The sequence below is a fragment of the Gracilinanus agilis genome, chromosome 4 (genome assembly GCF_016433145.1).
Source record: "Gracilinanus agilis isolate LMUSP501 chromosome 4, AgileGrace, whole genome shotgun sequence".
NCBI lineage: Eukaryota > Metazoa > Chordata > Mammalia > Didelphimorphia > Didelphidae > Gracilinanus > Gracilinanus agilis.
The window spans coordinates 411,505,319-411,524,045 of NC_058133.1; the positions used below are offsets into that span (position 1 = coordinate 411,505,319).

The 18,727-nt window shown below is 37.4% G+C and overlaps 1 protein-coding gene across 1 annotated transcript in view; it reads right to left on the reverse strand.

Moving 5' to 3' along the window:
* Positions 1–15,333: 15,333 nt before the first annotated feature.
* LRP11 (LDL receptor related protein 11) overlaps positions 15,334–18,727 on the reverse strand; it is an 81,412-nt gene continuing 78,018 nt past the window's right edge. The window contains exon 7 of the mRNA XM_044675463.1: positions 15,334–15,615. Coding sequence (XP_044531398.1) covers positions 15,461–15,615 — 155 coding nt within the window. The 3' untranslated portion in view covers positions 15,334–15,460. The remainder of the gene's footprint in view (positions 15,616–18,727) is intronic.

Consider the following 18,727-nt stretch of genomic DNA (forward strand, 5'->3'; position numbering starts at 1 on the left):
GAAAAACAAAACCCGTTACAAATATCCACAGTCATTGTAAAAAAAAAATATTCCTACATTGACCATGTCCTACCCCTTCTCTCTCCCTCCCCAAAATGGAAAGAAAATATGCTTCAGTCTGTATTCTGAGTCTATCAGCTCTTTATCTGGAGGCAAGTTGCAGGTTTCATTATGAGTCCTTAGGAATTATGTTTGGTCAATTTATTGATCAGAGTTGCTCAGTCTTTTAAAAGTTGATTATAAAATTGCTGTTAGGTGAATTCTCCTTCTGGTTCCACTCATTCTACTTCCCTGATTTTTTTATGAAACCATCCCATTCATTATTTCTTAAAGCTCAGTAGCATTCCATCACCTTAATATATTTTAACTTGCTCCGTCTTTTCCTAAGTGGTGGGTACTCCCACAGTTTGCAGATCTTTGCCTTGGTATGATGTTTTCATATGGAAGGAAGAAAACCTGATTGGAAATACTTGGAAAAAAAAATTACCATTACTTTTCAAAGGGCATTACAAATTTATAAATATTTTGGGAGTGCTTTGTAAAATTCTAATAAAAAATATAACTTAAAACAAATCTATAGAGGTTGTGACAACCACATAGGTCATTTAGATAAGTCTCAGAGGCTGGATTTGAACTTAATCTTCTGACTCTTAGATCCCCTATCATTTCTACTGTATTAAGTTGTATTATGTTTTTGTTGTTGTTGTTGTTGTATGAGATATTTAAATGATTGTCCTAAAATGAAGAATATTGTCTAGGAAAAGTTCATTTGTAGCAGATTGATACCTCCACTGGGAACAAGTTTATTAGTATGTTAATTTTAAAAGTAGATTTCCAACTATTTAAGTATCCTAGTTTTGCATACTTTAGAGTAGGAATTTTTTTTTATTCTGTTGCAAGAACAAAGGTACCCTCAACCCAGAAAGAATAGGATGAACCCAATATCACCTTCCTTTTGCCACCAGGGCCAGGAATGTTTAGTTGTCCTTTCTTGATGAGAATCAAAATGACATCACTGGTGATGCCTTTTGACCCAGATAGAGTTGAGAAAAGTCATTGGCTTCAAGAGTCATCCAAGTCCAGTGGCAAGACAAAAGTCAAGGTGACTGGTGATGACTCAAGATGCAGTGGTAACCTTGGTTTCTTCAATGTCTGACCAAGCTCTGAGTACTCCATAGTATCTGCTTCCACCACTTTAATGACCAGTTGGAACAAATTGTTTTCCTTTTCCTTTCTGGTGGCTAGTCTTCACATGCTTGGAGTAGACAGCCCCCTGTCTCTGTCAGTTACCCTCAACCTTGTTTAGGCTTCTTGCCCAAATGGTTTTACTGGGGTGGCTGCTGGGAGTCACAGGTGAGAGCAGGGTGGCAGGTGGACAACAAGGACGATGAGCAGCCTGGCAAGGACTCAGCAAACCTTCAGTTTTGGGCAGATACAGGGCTTCTTGAAGCTGGGGAATCCCATTACTTTTCAGCTTTTGTTAGTCTATTTGGCCTTGTCCCCAAGAACCATAATCTATGTGAGAATAATTTTGATACCCCTTCTCAATTAGTATTTGGTGTCAGGGATTATATTTATGGTTAAAATTAGGACAGAATTAAATTTGGTTTAGTTAACACTGTTAGGAGTCATGTGGGATACAATTAATATATTTTGTATTGATTGTTACTTTAGTTCAGTGATTTCTAAAGTTGGCGCCACTGCCCCCTGGTGGGTGCTGCAGCGATCCAGGAAGGTGGTGATGGCCACAGGTACATTTATCTTTCCTATTAATTGCTATTAAAATTTAAAAAAAATTTAATTTCCAGGGGGCTAAGTAATATTTCTTCTGGAAAGGGGGCAGTAGGCCAAAAAAGTTTGGGAATCACTGCTTTAGTTGATATTTGATAGATTAACATTTTATTAGTTAGGCCTGTTACAAGGATTTATATTAACTTAAAAAAAAAACCCTTACTTTCTGTCTTAGAATTGATACTAAGTATTGGTTCTAAGGCAGAAGAGCAGTAAGGCCTAGGCAATAGGGGTTGTGACTTGCCCAGGGTCACACAGCCAGGAAGTGTCTGAGGTTATATTTGAACCCAGGACCTGTCTCTGAGCCTGGCTCTCTATCCACTGAGCCAACTAGCCCCAGCATTTATATTAACCTGTATTAGAGATTTGCTATATTAGTGCTGGCTCCCCTCTACTCCTATAAGAACTATATCTAAAAGAGGTAGAGCTGAGATGGCAGGGTAGAAGCACCTGTCCAACCAATCTTAAAACAGCACCACAAAACAAATACTGGATTGACTTAACTGGCAAGAGGATGGAGTGAAGCAATTCTTCAGAAAACAACTTGGAAGGTAGGCAGAGAGGGTCTGGTTCATTGAGGTAAGGGAAGTGCAGCCAGAAGCATAACTGCACCAAGGAGTACCATTGCAAGCCAACAGCAAGCTGCCCCCCCCCCTACCACTCCAGGGTTTGCACCTGGCCCCAATCAAGTTTCAAGACCCTGACACCCCTCCTAAGCCAATAGCAGAGCACCCCATGCCCATTCCTTGAAAGTCCAAGCCCAGGCACAAACTTGTGGTGAGGCGCCAAGCCCTAGCACAAGGCAGTCCCCGGAACCTGTGGTGAGAGCCTCAAGCTCCGTCACAGGGCAATCCACAGTGCACCTGGCTGGTATAAGGCCACAGGGAGGCCCAGAGCTCTGCCCAAGCCTGCAGTGGAGGCCTCAAGCCTCAGGGCACCTGACTGGGGTAGGCTCAGAGTGAGGCTCTGAGGCTCTGTCCAGAATTCAAGCCCTGAACCTTAGTGCTTTGATCCCTATGTGCCATCAGCAGTCCCTAGAGGACATTGAATCAGCAGGCGGAGGTGGCTTTCAGAGTTCCTAGGCCTCGGGCCATCATACCTACTCGGAAGAACTGAAATTTGCAGAAACCCTGAGCTAAGGGTAGCACCAAGGAAAAACTGAAGTTGAAGAGAGCATCTTCTCTATCCTGAGAACAGAGACCCCATTTAAGGTAAAAGTAAAACATAATAATAATAATAATAATAATAATCATGGCTGGGAAAACGAGCAAACATTAAAAGAAACACCTAACCATATAAAATTATCATGGAGACAGAGCAAGGCATAGACCCAGAAGGGGACAGTGAGATCTAATCAGGCACATGCAAAACTTCCAAGAAAAATGGGAATTGGTCTTAGGTTTTGGAAGAGCTCAAAAATCAAATAGCGACAGAAGAAAACCGGGGGAGAGGAATGAAAATAATGCAAGAAGAAAATATCAATTTAAAAAGCAGAATTGGCCAAGTGGAAAAAGAGGCATAAAAATCTAAAGAAGAAAAGAGTTTTTTAAAAAGTAAAATTGACCAAATGGAAAAGGAGGTTAAAAGCTCACAGTAGAAAATACTTTCTTAAAAATTAGAATTGGGCAAATAGAAGCTAATGACTTCCAGAGATTTCAAAAAACAATAAAACAAAATCAAAAGAATAAAAAAAGAGGAAAACTTGAAACATCTCACTGAAAAAAAAACTGACCTGCAAAATAGATCTAGGAGGAACTATCTAAGAATTATTGGACTACCTGAAAGTCACGATAAAAAAAAGTCTAGGCATCATATTACATGAAATTATTAAAGAAAACTGCTCCAATATTCTTGAACAAGAGGGTAAAATAGAAATTAAAGAATCCACATATCAACTCCTACCATAAATCCCCAAATGACAACTCCAAGGAATTTATTAAAGAATTTTATCAAAAGATTGGTCATGTGTTAGAGAAGATACTTAATATTGTTAGATTTAGGATGACATGATTTGTTAAAAAAAATCAAGGGGTAAAAAAGAGAATTGCACTGAGAGAAAAGGGAAGGCACAGGTAGAATGGCGTAGCTTATTCCACTCTAATTTCTTTTTCTTGGCATTGTCTAAATATACATCTCTGAAATCCATTTATTGATCCTATGGCCTCTGGAGATTACAAGTCTAATTTTTTCTTTCACTTGACAAAACCTTACTCCAGCACAGGTATCCATATCCCTTTGTCTTCTTTTCTCCAGACTAATCTTCCTCAGGTTTTTTTTAACTAAACATTAAAAAAAAACCACCAAGTCTTTACTTTCTGTCTTTGTCAATTCCAAGATTAGAAGAGCTGCAAGGGCTCAGCAATTGGGGTTAAGTGACTTGCCCAAGGTTATACAACTAGGAAGTATATGAAGTCAATTTTGAATCCAGGTCCTCCTGAATCTGGGACTGGCACTCTATCCACTGTACTACTTAGCTACCCATTTCAACTGAGTCTTGATATGCTGATGACCTCATGGTTGGGGCACTGACCAGTGGGTAAGAGCCCTAATTCCTCTCTTTTTGTTTTGGGTTGGATAGAGTTGGACAAGATGGCAAGATTCATTTTCCAGCCATATCAACATCCTGGTCTATAGCTTGCATATTTTCCAACTATAGCTAAAAATGTGGTACCAAGAACTGAACAGGGTACTCCATATGTAGTCCTCTTTCTTGTGCTTAGTATTCATGGCCATTTGGGTGTTTTTTGTGTGTGTGTGCTAATCATTTCTACAATTTCTACAAAGAATACAATTTTCTTTGTATTCTCAGTTGTTTTTCTTTAGAGATAATTAAACTGTAAGGTGGTTGTTTAAGGTGTATTCTAAATGCTTTTGTTGTATCTTTCTGGGATGATGCACTTGAAACATTTTAAAATTATATTAGTATTGCTAAAGAAGCATCAGGCTTTATGACTAGAAGGGTAGTGTCAGAATTGGGGAGACCTGTATTCAAATTCTGCCTCTAACACGTTTAGGCTATTTATCACTTAACCTCTTAGTGCTCTGGGCAGCTTTCTAAGACCATATATTACAGATGAATTATTGGTCTGCAATCAAGGAGAGAATTGTTTAAAAGTCCCCTGAGAGATGGAATCACAGGTCTGGCCCCATGAAATGAAAAAGGCAGATGTCATCTTGATATAAAAACATTACCATTGTTATTGGCAAAAGAAGTCATGTCTGGAAATAGAAAACGAAATACTAAAATCTAAGAATATTATGTATCTTCTCTACTTCATGACCAATCTTTTTTTTTTAAACCCTTAACTTCTGTGTATTGGCTCCTTGGTGGAAGAGTGGTAAGGGTGGGCAATGGGGGTCAAGTGACTTGCCCAAGGTCACACAGCTGGGAAGTGTCTGAGGCCGGATTTGAATCTAGGACCTCCCATCTCTAGGCCTGACTCTCAATCCACTGAGCTACCCAGCTGCCCCCTGACCACTTTTTTAAGAACTTCTGAAACCACATTTTTAGGCAGTTTCCAAAATATGTTGCTAGTCCATTTCTGATAGACAGGAAGTAGCATCTTTAATCATATATTTATGTTTGAGGGACCCATTGGAGAAGGCAGAGTTCTTTCATCTCTAGGAGACCTAAAAGCAAATAATTAAATTACTGAATTATTTTTGTTTATTCTAAATTTCTGTCCACTATGTACACTTCTTTAATTCAAAGATTTCCAAAGTGGGGACTGAGGGGGGCTTACAAATTAATCTGAAGGTGGGACGATGGGTGACATCCCCACATAACTGTACCCACCTTTTTCCTGGAATACTCTCCTTCTCTTCCCTGTCTTTATACTGGGCAAACTCCCAAGTCCCAGTTTCTATGCTTCAGAGCTCCCAGCTATACCTACCAAAACATGTCCTCGAGTGCCATTGGGAAAATTCTGCTCCGACATGCTGCCTCACAGATCACTCTCATGGCCCCAGTGTTGGGTAATGATGTCTCTCTTCCTTTTGGATGGGTCAGAGACAGACAAGACGATGAGGCTCACAGACAGATTATAAAACGGAGATAATAATGCCATCTACCTCACAAAACTGTTGCATCAAATGATTTAGCATACAAACAAATGTTATAAACCTTAAAGCACTCTAGAAATGCTAGCTTCTCAGGATAATTCAATTAAAATTTAAGAATTAATAATCAATCAATATATTAATCTTTGCCTAGCCTATGATAATTAAAATGATTATATAACATCAAGTATTATTTATTTAAAACTTATCTTTAATTACATTAAATTAAATATTAATTTAATTAGGATAATTAAAAAATACAACAATGGCACTAGTTTTTGTTAAATTGCTTAGGCCAGTTAGGCTCAATGTAATAATCAACCATGATTCCAAGGGACAAGGGATGATGCAGGCTACCTGCTTCCTGACAGGGATGTTGGTGATGGACTCAAGATACAGAATGAGACGTGCTTTTTGGAGTATAGCCAATGTGGAAACTAGTTTTGCTTGATTATGCTATTTGTTATATGAGTGTTTTGATTTTGTTTTCTTTCTCCCCACCCTTCTCTCACTTCTGAACTTCCCTACTACAGTTGAGGGTGCCCTTCTAGACCCTAACTAGGCACCATTATTGACTCCTTGCTTTCCCTTATCCTAGATATCCAACTTGTTGCCAAATCTTTTTGATTTTTACCTCACATCTCTATATATGCATAAAATTAAGCATCATATATATACGGTTTTTATTAATTTAAATTTAATTTATTTGTTCTATCAACATTTTATCACATCCATTATTTATTTATTTTTATGTTCGTTTACATATAAATATATATTTATTTTATTTATTATATTTATTTTAATTAAAGTCTTAAAATGTTTAAAAAATTAACAAGCAATTATTTTCACTCCCTCAAATGAAAAAACAAAACAAAACCCTCCACCAAAACTCATATAACAAATAATGTATAATGAAGCAAAAAAAAGTTTCCACTTTAGTCCCTGGAATTGGTTGATTATTGCATTGATCCCAATTGACCCAAGCAATTTAACAAAACTAAAGTCAGTGGTGTATTTTTTTAAAAATTAGCTTAAAGATGTGTTGTGGGAAGTTAGCATTTATTTAATGCTCTTAGGTTTGCAAAATACTTTTTGTATATTATGTCATTTGATACTGGCTTTATCTCTATTTTATAGCTGAGAAAACTGAGGATGAGAGATTTTAAGAGATTCACCCACACTCACACAGCTGGTAAACATCTGACACAGAATTCGAGTTTTAATCATTCTTCCACCTATGGTGGCTCCTCATTAAATCTTAAATGTGAGGCATCTTAAATGTGAGGCATAGTATAAGAGAGTTTTTATTTTTATTTTTTTATTTTTATTTGAGATTTTTTTCATTTTCATTTTTATTTTGAATATTTTCCCATAGTTACATGTTTCATGTTCTTTCCCTCTCCCCAAGCCCCTCTACCCCCCTTAGCCGATGGGTTTTACATGTATCATTGATTAAGACCTAATTCCATATTATTGATAGTTGGGCTAGAGTTATCATTTAGTGTATAAGACAGTTTTTAAATGAGATGCATTTTCTTTTTAGCATCTTTCCCATTTTCCAAAGTGATTTACATATGTGTGTACATATGCACATGTACATATATTTATGAGTTTGTGTGTACATTTATATAAGACAGCTAGTCGGCACAGTGGATAGAGTGCCAGCCCTAGAGTCAGGAAGGCTCAAATTTTGGAGTTCAAATCTGACCACAGACACTTACTAGCTGTACTTGGGCAAGTCATTTAACCCTGTCTGCCTCAGTTTCCTCACCTGTAAAATGAGCTGGAGAAGGAAATGGCCAACCACTCTAGTATCTTTGCCAAGAAAACCCAAAATGGGCTCACGAAGAGTTAGACGTGACTGAAATGATTGAATAACGACACACATATATACATGTACATATCTGTTTATACATATATATGCTTCTATTTCCATAGTCTCCCCACTATTGAAAGGTAAGTTTCTTGAAAGCAAGAGTTGTTTTACAAGTCTTGTCTTTTTATTGCCAGTGCATTGCACAACACCTGACACACGTGGGTACTTAAAACTTGTTTGTTGATCGATTGATGATAAGAATAAGGGAAAAGAAATAGATTCAGGGCTTGGGAATTGAAACATGTTGTTCTGAAAGTTTGAGCACTGTTCTTAGCAAGTATTTCAGTGGATCTGTGATCTTACTGTTATGGGCATCCCCTCTGGCCATTTAGATCTCTCTCAAATGATCTCTGCCTTCTCATCTTATATGAACGCTCCACCAGTTGGTCCATCCAATATGGCGGAGGCTTCTCTCTAGGACTCTTGATATTATGTAGGTAACAATGCACAGCCAGTTTATCTCTTGCTTTTTTAACATGTAGCCTGGAGGGATTGGACTATAGGGGAAGAGTGGAATTAGAGTCAATACAAGTGACAATGTGGAAGCTTCAGGCAAGCTTCTTTCTGGCCATGTGTGACTGAAGGACTCAGCTATATGATGAGAGAAAAGATTGCTAGGTTAGAACCGAGTGATTACACAAAAGGTGGGGGTGCTCTACCCCCATCTTCTATTTTTCCTTTGTGACTGGGTGAAAGGCAGAACTATTTAAGTTGGTTACCCCAGTCCCTCTAAGAGGGGTGGAGGAAAGGGCAGCTTCTCTGTCTCCCGAACTGGCCAGTAGCAGTCATCACATCGTCATCCCATGCCCTTTGCTGTTTGCTTCCCTCAGTAGGTGACTCAGCAGCACCTTGTAAGTAGAAATGCCCAGAGAGAAATCTTGTGAGTTCAGAAGATCTAGAGTTCCCATCAGAAGGTTTCTTTGGCAATAGGAGCTGCAGTGCCCCTCACTATGGAAGTGGCCAATGGCAACGAGAACACTTTCAATGGATGTGAAAAAAACAATAATTCTAGGACAGCAGCAGCTTTAGCAGTAAGACTCTTTATGATAGAGAAAAAAAATGGCTATGGATGCTAGAAAAGCACTGAGCTTTAAGAGTCCAACAGAGAGATACACTAAAAGGGAGAAAAAGACTTCTGGGCCAGGAGTTGGGAAGTACCTCTTTACCACACATGTTCTCTATAGTGTGTCTCACTGCCATTGTATTTTAAAAGTTACCCCACTCTTTTCATGAACATAGTGTGATCTGTGGGAGAATTTATCTCAGGTTTCAGGAGATAATATTTTCTATTAATTGTTCATATAGCATGCCTTTTCAATGAATGCCTTTTCTAAAAGCTAATTATATCTGGTTGGCTGACTATTAATGGGGATCACAGGGGATGGGAATTTATAAATCCAGCACCTCAAGATTACTATTAGAACCATGAGATAATTTGTAGAGTATCCTTGGGGATATTAATCAGTGAAAGCTATTGCCCACTTTAGGGAGTGGCTCCATGATGGGGTATTAGATACATTAGGTCCCACCTCTTTTTCTATCCCTAGATCTCACTTATGATATATTTTACACTTTCTTGAATACCTTTAATTGTTGGTAATATATTGCAATCTAAACCCACCATGAATTTCTCAAATGTCCTTTGGTGATCCAAAATGCTAATTCTTTGCAAGTTGTGATATCTCACAATTTGCAGTCATATTAGTAAAGATAGAGGTCTAAATTTGAGTGAAAGGAGGTAATACTCTTCTCTAAACATCTGGTTTTACTTGTTCCTCCAAAGAAACCCAACATTGAATATGTAGGAAGGATACTGCTGTAATTTAAAATGTTCATTGCATCTTTACAATATTCTCTCAGAATATAATAGGCCAGTGTTCCAAGAAGAATGGGGCCTACATTCATGGGCCTGGGACCAAGAGTGAATCAATAATATTATTGTTTAAACAGTAAGCTTGAAAAAAAAATCCTGATCAACAATTCCTTCCAATTTAGGAACTGTAATCCTCAACCTCCTTCCCCTTCCCTGAGCCGGCAAGGATCAGATTTAGAACCAAAATTCAAGCAAGATGTAGAATTCATAGACTATGAACACAAATGATTAATGTAAATAAGTATATAAATAAGTATATATATAATGTAAATAAATATATAAACATGTAAAGGCAAATAGACCAAAATATAAAATAAATTTTGCTCTGAAAAATGAGTTTTTTAAAAAAATGGAAATTACTATCTCAAAGCACAATTTTAGACTCTTCTAGGTAATGTCATGCTCACTACTATCAATCAGGTCAATCAGTTATGATGATAAGAGGGCCATTACATAAATTTCTCTAAGTTTTAATGCACCATATAGTTCAATGAATTAAGCATTTAATAAATGCCTATCATATACCATGCATTATAATAGGCACAGTGGATATAAAGACGAAAGCGAAATCATGTACATATCAAAGTTAAAGTATTTACAAAATAACATCAATGTAATTTTGTGTATGGAGGCATGAGCAGTAGGTCTGGAGGGGAAGGACTGGAAAATAAAGTTCTCTTATAGATGGTCTTGAGATGAACTCCAAAGGAATCCAGTGATCCTCAGAGAGAGATCCAGAAGGGAGTACATTCTAGGCAAAGGTGAGAGATTATTAAGCAAAGGTGTGATGGTGGTAGATAATGTCTGCCATTTCTAGGGCCTTGTGGGACCACAGGCAGAAATCATAAATGTGTTCCACATAAGGGTTGGCTGGCAAAATTTATTTAAAGTTAACTTCAAAGGAGACAACTTTTCTTAACATTAACAAAATTTAGGCATTGTGGGAAGATGGCAGAGTAGGACACAAAACTTTCTTACCTTCCTAATGCCCTCTTCAAACAACCAAAAATAACTCCACAGAATCAAAGCTAAAAACAGCAAAAACAGTTAGGAGTTGAGAGTGAAGCTGAACAGCCTGGGAAAACTAAGGAGGAAGGTTTTTGACTTCCTTGGCCTCAGCCTCACCAATATAGGCCCTGTGGTCAGGAACAGAGCAAACAGAGTGGAATCAACAAGGTAATCCCTGAGAGCAGGATTGGCAACCTCACCTTGTTTGATGAAACAGGAGCTGCTTCCCCAAGGATACCACTGTAATTATCTGTCAGAGAGCCCTAGGAGCAGCTATGTCTGCTGTAGTCTTTGATCCAGAGACCCATGCAGTCCCACAGCTAGGGATTGAAGGAGTGGACACTGTGGAGTTTGCAGGCTCTGGACCCTAAGGGTAGAAGCTCAAGTCTTGCTGCTAGCAAGTGAGGGACTTTGAAGGACTGAGGAATGTGGACTGGACATTTGCTCTGTTCCAGGCCGTGATAGGAAGGGAGGAGGAGTGAGGAAGGAGATGTCCTGGTGAGTATGGTTGCTGAGGGATTGGGGCCCTGTCAACTGTGGTCACTTCTAGGAGAGTGAAATCCCTGGTTGATGGCAATGGGGGAAGAAGGCTGGCTGCTTACAGTAGCAATGGCAGAATTGCTCATAGGTTCTGGTTGGAACATCTGAGGTCAACCACAGACTGGGGCTTTAGCATGGGAGTTGAGATTACATCAGATCCTGGCCTATAAAAACTGCAATAACTAAATAGAACCCAGGTAAAAGCAAACACAAAAGAATTCTGAAACTTGAGGTAATATACTGCCGGTACAACAGGAACCTTGGGTGTTCAGTAAACAACCAATAATTAAATCTATTGGCTTGGATGCTAAAATGAAAAAAAAATTAAAAATTAAAACAAGCAAGCAAAAGAGAAAGAACCAAATTATTGATAGCTAATATGGGGACAGGAAGATCTCAGCTCAAACTCAGAGGAAAGTGAAGTAAAAATAGCTATATCAAAAATAGCAAAACAATACAATAAATTGCCACAAGCTCAAAAAGAGCTTTTGGAAGAGCTTAAAAAAGATCTCAAAAACCAAATTTGTTTTGAGAAGGAATTAGAAAAAAACAAGAGCAATGTAAGATCAAGACCATTGCGAAAGAAAGGTCACCCAAATGGAAAAAGATCCAGAAACTCACAGAAAATAATGTATTAGAAACCAAAATTGGACAAAGAGATGCTAACAATTTCCTAAGGCAACAAGAAATATTAAAGCAAAATCAAAAGAATGAAATAATAGAAAATATGAATATGAATATGGTCCCAGCATCAAATTGTGTCTGCTGCCCAAGAACCAATCTAGCTAAATATGGTCCTGGTAATGAGAATCAGTAAGATTAAAGTGACCAAATCAAATGGTGACAGGAACATGGAAAAATAGGCTCAATAATACATTGTTAGAAAAAGCAGTGAAATTTTATTTTTTCAAAAACAAAATGGAAATATACATTAAGAGCTATAAAGCTGTTTATGTTCATTGACCTAGGGAACCCATTAGGAATGAGCCCAAAGGGCATTATTGAGAGGGTAAAAAGCTGTGTATATATCATATATGAGAGAGAAGACTTCTTTTTCTTCTTTCCTTTTTTTTTCTTCTTTCCTTCCCTCCATTCTTTTGATTTTTTTCTTTCTTTACCTTTCCATTTCTTTTAGTAGCCCATTACCTTGAAGGTGGCAGGTCTTAGTAAATATTTATGAAAGGAACATATCCTTTGATAGTGGAGAGATATAAATTCAAGACAAAATAAACACAAGTAATCTGAGGAGGGAGAGAATGCTAATAATTCTAAGGCAGTGACAGCTGAGCTGGGCTTTGGAGGAAGCTGATACATGGGTAATCTAGGCATCTTTTTGGTGCCATTTGGCATTTCCATTTCTTTTTTTCCTTTTTATTGCACTAAAAATCTCTGTATTCCTTTAATTTTTTGGTTCTCATAGTAGTCTAGGGCAGTGATGGGCAAACTTTTTAAAGAGGGGGCCAAAGGAAAGGAAATGCTCATCTGTCAGTCTGTTTCTAAGGCAACTCTTTCAAAGTTTTATTGTATTGTATCCTACTCATTGTATTCGTCAGATTAGGAATAATGTCAGGCGGCCAAATAGAACATTTCAGGCCCCCTCCACCCCAATCTGGCCCGCAGGCTGTAGTTTGTTCATCACTGGTCTAGGGGATAGTGCATTTGTCTTTGATGTAGCTTTGTTATTGGAGAATGTGGGAAGAAAGTTCTAGTAAAAATGGGTGTATAAAGATCTATTCTAATCATTCTTCACAGATGGATGTAACTAATAGATTAGAAAAGTCATTAGAAGGCTCATTACCTCATTAGAAGAGAATTTCAATTTTTATTAAAAAAAAATTTCACTGATGCCTTCTGCCATTACATCACAATCATCTCTAGCTATGCTACTCCTTGGGTCCTTCACCTAATTCTGATTATTTTGCTTATGGAAGAGACATAGTAAGGAAACTTGAGACTTGTTTAACCAAAATGATGGGAAAATTAATGGCTAGCTCTTCTCCACTTGAAATGAAAACTAAGAAGAAGATGGATGGCTGAATATGATTTAGGTTAGCTTGAAGAAAAATATACTTTGATGAAGAAAGGATTTTGAGACAATATATTACAAAGTGGTGGTATGTCTTTCACCATCAAAACAATGGAAAAGATCAATGAAATGATACAGGTACAGTAGGCCAAGGTAGGGAGGGACCCCAGAGTCCATGCTTCCTTGCCTTTTTTTTTTTTATCAAATTAAATCCCTTGATCTTCTCTGTCAGTCTCTCCATCAACATGTAAACAGTATCAGTGAATGCTACTATTTTAGTCATATTTGTTTTGAATAAAAATAATGTAAAAAGACAAGAATAAAATAGGGTTTATTGGAGCAATATTATTTTACACAGACACTGGACAGCTTCTTTTAAGTATTTGTATACCATGGCAATCTTAAAGTTGGTTTTAATTCCTTAAGTACAAAAGATGACCTATAGGAAGATGCATGCCTTATCTGTCCCAATTTTATTGGCTATGGCTATTAGTGACATCCTTACACATGAAAATAAACTGTACAACATCATAGATAACATTTACATCTCTATAAACTGCCCTTGGGAAAAGCTTAATGCTGGGTGCTAACAGTATAACTGGCAAACTTGTGGAGTTTCTCAGGAAGCTGAGATGATGTCTCACTTATACAATATGTTGAAAGATTTGGCCTGAAAATCAAACTCATGATTGCAGGAACAGCACTGACCTCAGAACTAGTTTTTTGCTTATCACTGTAATATTGGAATCAGATAATTTATCCCTACCAAAATTAAACTCTTTTAGTAAGGGGTCAGCTAGTGTTGTGGTAATGTAAATAAATGGTTCTATGATATTTTCCAAAAGGCTTTGACAATTTTCCATAGGCATTCATGGAAACTTTGTTTTTTTGCAGTTCATGGAAGTAGCATGGCAGTATACACATCCCCATTGGTATTTCTACCCAATACGGCAGCCTCTTAGTATTTAAATGAACTCAGGAATTATATAAATATTTCAAAACCCTGCAGACCGAAGTGCGTGAGTGGCTGAGTCAATTGACAGGTATGTGTGAAAATGCTAACAAGTCCTGAAATGTGTTCAGTGACTGAGTCTAAGTTATAAAATGTTAATTTCTGGAGCAAAAGAGAATGAAAAATTAAATTGTAAGAACTAGTATTTTTTACTTAACCAAGGAATTGTTGTTATCTACAGTCAATTGGCATTATTGTTAAAATTTTGCCCACAAATACACTGAAAGTATTTCTTTTTTCTGTTTGATTTCCTTTTCTTTGATGGACTAAGATGAAATGTGGTGAATATGGAAGTGGTCCAAGGAAGGAAATTAAGGTGTTAGACATAACAAAGAACTAATGTGCATCATATTAGGAACTCTCAAGAAATGTTAGTTGTGACTCAATGTCAAGAGAAATTAGAATAAGGAAAATGAACAAATTCTTTTTGTAAACCTGTCTCCCCTCTCCCCAATTTAATCTCCTGCATCACCTTATTTCTCTCTTCCTATGACCTCTTCTGATCCAAATTCAAACAAAGTTCCCAAAAATTATTTTGACTATCTTCCCCTACTTCCTCCACTTGTTCACTGATGTTTGAAATTCATTTAATGGGGAGCAAAGCCTTTCTATTGACAAAGAGAAGAGTCAAAATACAGATTTGCAGGAGAGGTAACATGTTGACAGATTCACACTAAAATAGAAACGACCAATATGAAATCTATTCCTGAGAGCAGGTTTTGATAGGGGATGAAGGGAAAGGCACCGAGTACCTAAGATGGAGAGGGGACAGGAGGATCAGAGAAAGGAGAGACTGGGGATGCCCAAGACAAACTTCACTTGCTTTAGAGTTGGCCTTGGTTCTCTCTCTATATATCTTTGTATATGTGTGTATGTACACATATATGTGAATCAATGGATGAGATGAAACGCTCACACTGCCACACAATGGCCATCTCCCTGAGCTGCTGTATCGCCTGCATGAACGGATTACATTCCATATCTCTATTTTCAGGCACAGCTTACCATAATCAGTCTTTGACTTAAATATTTTATTTTAATCCCATGAACAACTATAGACACATCAATAGTTATCGAGAACTATCAGAGGAAGAGATTTTTAACTATAGTTAAAAGGAATACGACTAAAGGTTTTTGGATTTGACGAGGATTTTTTTTTTTTAATGTTCTCAATGTTCTTAGTACAAGTCCAAAAAAAAGGTTAATTTCTAGAATCAGACACCTAGATAAAATATCAATGGAAACACCATCTTCAGCCACCAAGAGACACGTTTCTCATAGGTACATCCCATTTATGAGGTAGTCCGATTCCTCAGATGTTATGGGCCGGGCTTTTTTGAGTTTCTGTCTCACCCATCGAAGTCGGCAAGCAATCATGAGGAGAAGCAAAGCAGTGATGGCCAAACCTAGTGCCAGGGGTAAGACTGCACCTGCGAGAAGGTTCAGGAAAGAAGGGATCAGTGGTCAGTGACACATGGAATTCCCTACTTAATGTAGAGAAGTCAAGGCTTTTAAACACTGAAAATAAACTCTATTTCTTTGTTCAAGTTCCTTCATTGCACTCTGTCACCCTGCTGCTTCTCCAGTTTGCTTTTTATTTTATTTTATTTTAAACCTTTACCCTCTGTCTTAGTATGAATTCTAAGACAGAAGAGTGGCAAGAGCTAGGCAATTGGGGTTACATGACTTGTCCAGGGTCACACAGCTAGGAAGTGTCCAAGGTCACCCAAGTTTGCTTTGATCCACTTAAAGGAATACTTCTGTGAATAAAATATGGACTGTACAGCTTTAGTTATGGATCAATGCAGAATCATCCTAATTTCCTTAATATAAGAGAGACTCCTGAATTCTTAGCCAGATTTGGGCTTTAAGAAGGTTATAGGGGAGAAAGGAATGAACCTATCTATGATTTCTACCCTGGTGAGGAAAATCCCTCTGCCAGCACTGATCAGCACCTTCAGGGATCCTACTCTGTTCACATATAATCAGGAACCCTAATGTCAATCAGCCAATATTTGGATTATAGGATCCTGGCTTTCGAGCTGGAAGGTCTCAGAACTTATCTAGACCTCCTCATTTTACAAAGAGGTTAAGTGACAGAAGTAGGATCTGAACCTGTTCTTCTGACACCAAACCTATCAATGCTCTGCTATGTTAGTAATTAGTAATATTTAAGAAATAGTTTACTGATTTACATAAGTTCCTGGCTATGAGAATGGGAAGAGAGAGTTGGGGATCATCAGTTCTTTTCTTTGTCAGTCCAGCTTCCCAAATCCGTTACTCAACATCATGGAGCTATAAAAGAGCCACTTTGGGACTTGCTTCCAGCTCACCATAAACTCATCTTCCTTTGAACTTATAGAAATGAATATTCACGTAGCATTTAGGGCATATTTAGGTCTTATTTTGTTATTTCTGTACATTTTGCCTCCCCAAGTACATCCAAAGTTCTTCAAGAGCAACAACTCTCTTTTAAGTCTTTGTATCTCTCCACCTAATTCAGTCTATGTGCTGTCTTAAAAATCTCAGTGCAGTCTTAAGGCTGTAAAGGCTTAAATCAGACACCCTGGACGGTGATCCTTAACTTCAAAATAGGCTGGCTTCATTTTGGCTGAGTGGAGAGGCACTGAGTTTAAGCAAATTGCTACTTTTTTTTTTTTTTTTTTAGCCTTTACCTCCTGGTTTAGAATCAGTGCTGTGTATTGGTAAGCTCTAGACAAATGGAGGTTAAGGGACTTGCCCAGGATCACACCACTAGGAAGTGTCTGAGGTCATATATGAACCCAAGACCTGTCACTGGGTCTGGCTCTCCTACCTGCCCCTGTCTCTACCCTTTACCTACTGGTCTATCAGGCTTCCTCATGGTGCTTGTGTTTTAGATACCAAGTCTGAAAAAAACCCTCACTTCCTATCCCACCCTTAACATTAGTTGTAGGACTATGGGCAAATGACTTAAGCTTCAGTTTCATTATCTGTAAGGCAGGGATAATAATGCTTTTATTACCTACTTTGCAGAATTATGCGAAGATCAAAGTCACGTAAAGCATTGTCAGCCTTATGAACATCAGTTATAATTATCAGCCATTTGCTCAGATGCCCAGACCGAAATAGTCTTTATAAGCTTGAAAGATTTGGGAAAAACTGAATGTGGCTTAGCTGAAATCCCTTTCATTGAATTTGGTAGGTTGCATTGAGTACTTCTTTTTCTCTAGCCGACAATTGCCAGTGATTCTTCCACTAGACTTGGTTTGGAGATGGTACAGTAAGAATTATTTTTAGCTACAGGGATCTTGCCAACTGGTGAAACCAGAGAACAGAAGAACCTACAGGACAGGTCTGAACTGGCTTCATAGCTAATGAGCTAAAAATAGACATTAAGTTCAAAGGTTTGAACACAAGAAGCATTCCTGAGGTTGGTTATATACTTCTTGGGATGCTCAAATATCATTAGAATCATATGATAGCTCACATCTAGGGTACTTTGCCAAGTATTTTCCTTTATAATTCTGTGGGGTCCCTAATAATATAAGTGATATTTAAATAGAAAGTTAAAGTTTTCAAAGTGCTTTTATTTTGAAATTTAAAAAATAAATTAATTTTTTTATGATTCTACATTTGACATACACCAATTAACATGAGTATTTTGATTTGGAAAAAACAATTAAGGAAGATTTTTATGATTCTATATTTGACATACCCCAATTAAGATGAGTATTTTGACTTGGAAAAAAGAACTCCATTACCAACAACATGCTATTTAAAAAGGCACATAATAAATTTAATATGATCATTTTATTATTTTTTTAAACTCTCATCTTCCATCTTAGAATAAATACTGTGTTGGTTCCAAGGCAGAATCAAGATATCAAGGAAAGTGAAAGCTCGAAGAATGTTCTGGTCAGAAATTTCCTGGTGTAAGTTTCAGTAAAAATGATTCTTAACCAATGGCATATTGTATTCTGCAGTGTAGTGTAAGCTCTTTGATGACAGGAACTACTTTTTGTGTGTGCCTAGAACAGTGCATTGTATATAATAAGTACTTAATAGATGCTTTTAGGATTGGACTGGATTGGAGTGAACTCTTAGGACTTAGGTAGTCAGTTAGGAATGTGTGTGTGTGTGTGTTTTTTTTTTTAGCTTATATAATTTGAAAATGAAAATGTGCCTGCTCCTTTCTCCTAGAGCAAACCAAGTTTATTCTTATTAGTGACCTTCTGTGAAACTAAATTCTATTTCTCGATCACATAGCAGTTGAGGAAATATTTTCTGTTCTCAGATAATGCTATCAACTTCAGATGACCTACCTCTCTCCTGCTCTAGGTCAGTGTATTTTATTTTGTATTTAGAAAATGAAATGCCTTTGTCAATTTCTGAGGGGTAAATGCTCATACTGATAATTTAACAGTTAGCTCTAGAGCCCCCATATATCTGGTTTTGGACAATGTGCATAAATCAGTGATAATTCAGAAATGATAATCCAAGATTAAAGTAAAATGCTTCCTTAATTCCTTGCTTTCTTCTTTCTTGCTTGCTTTCTTCTTT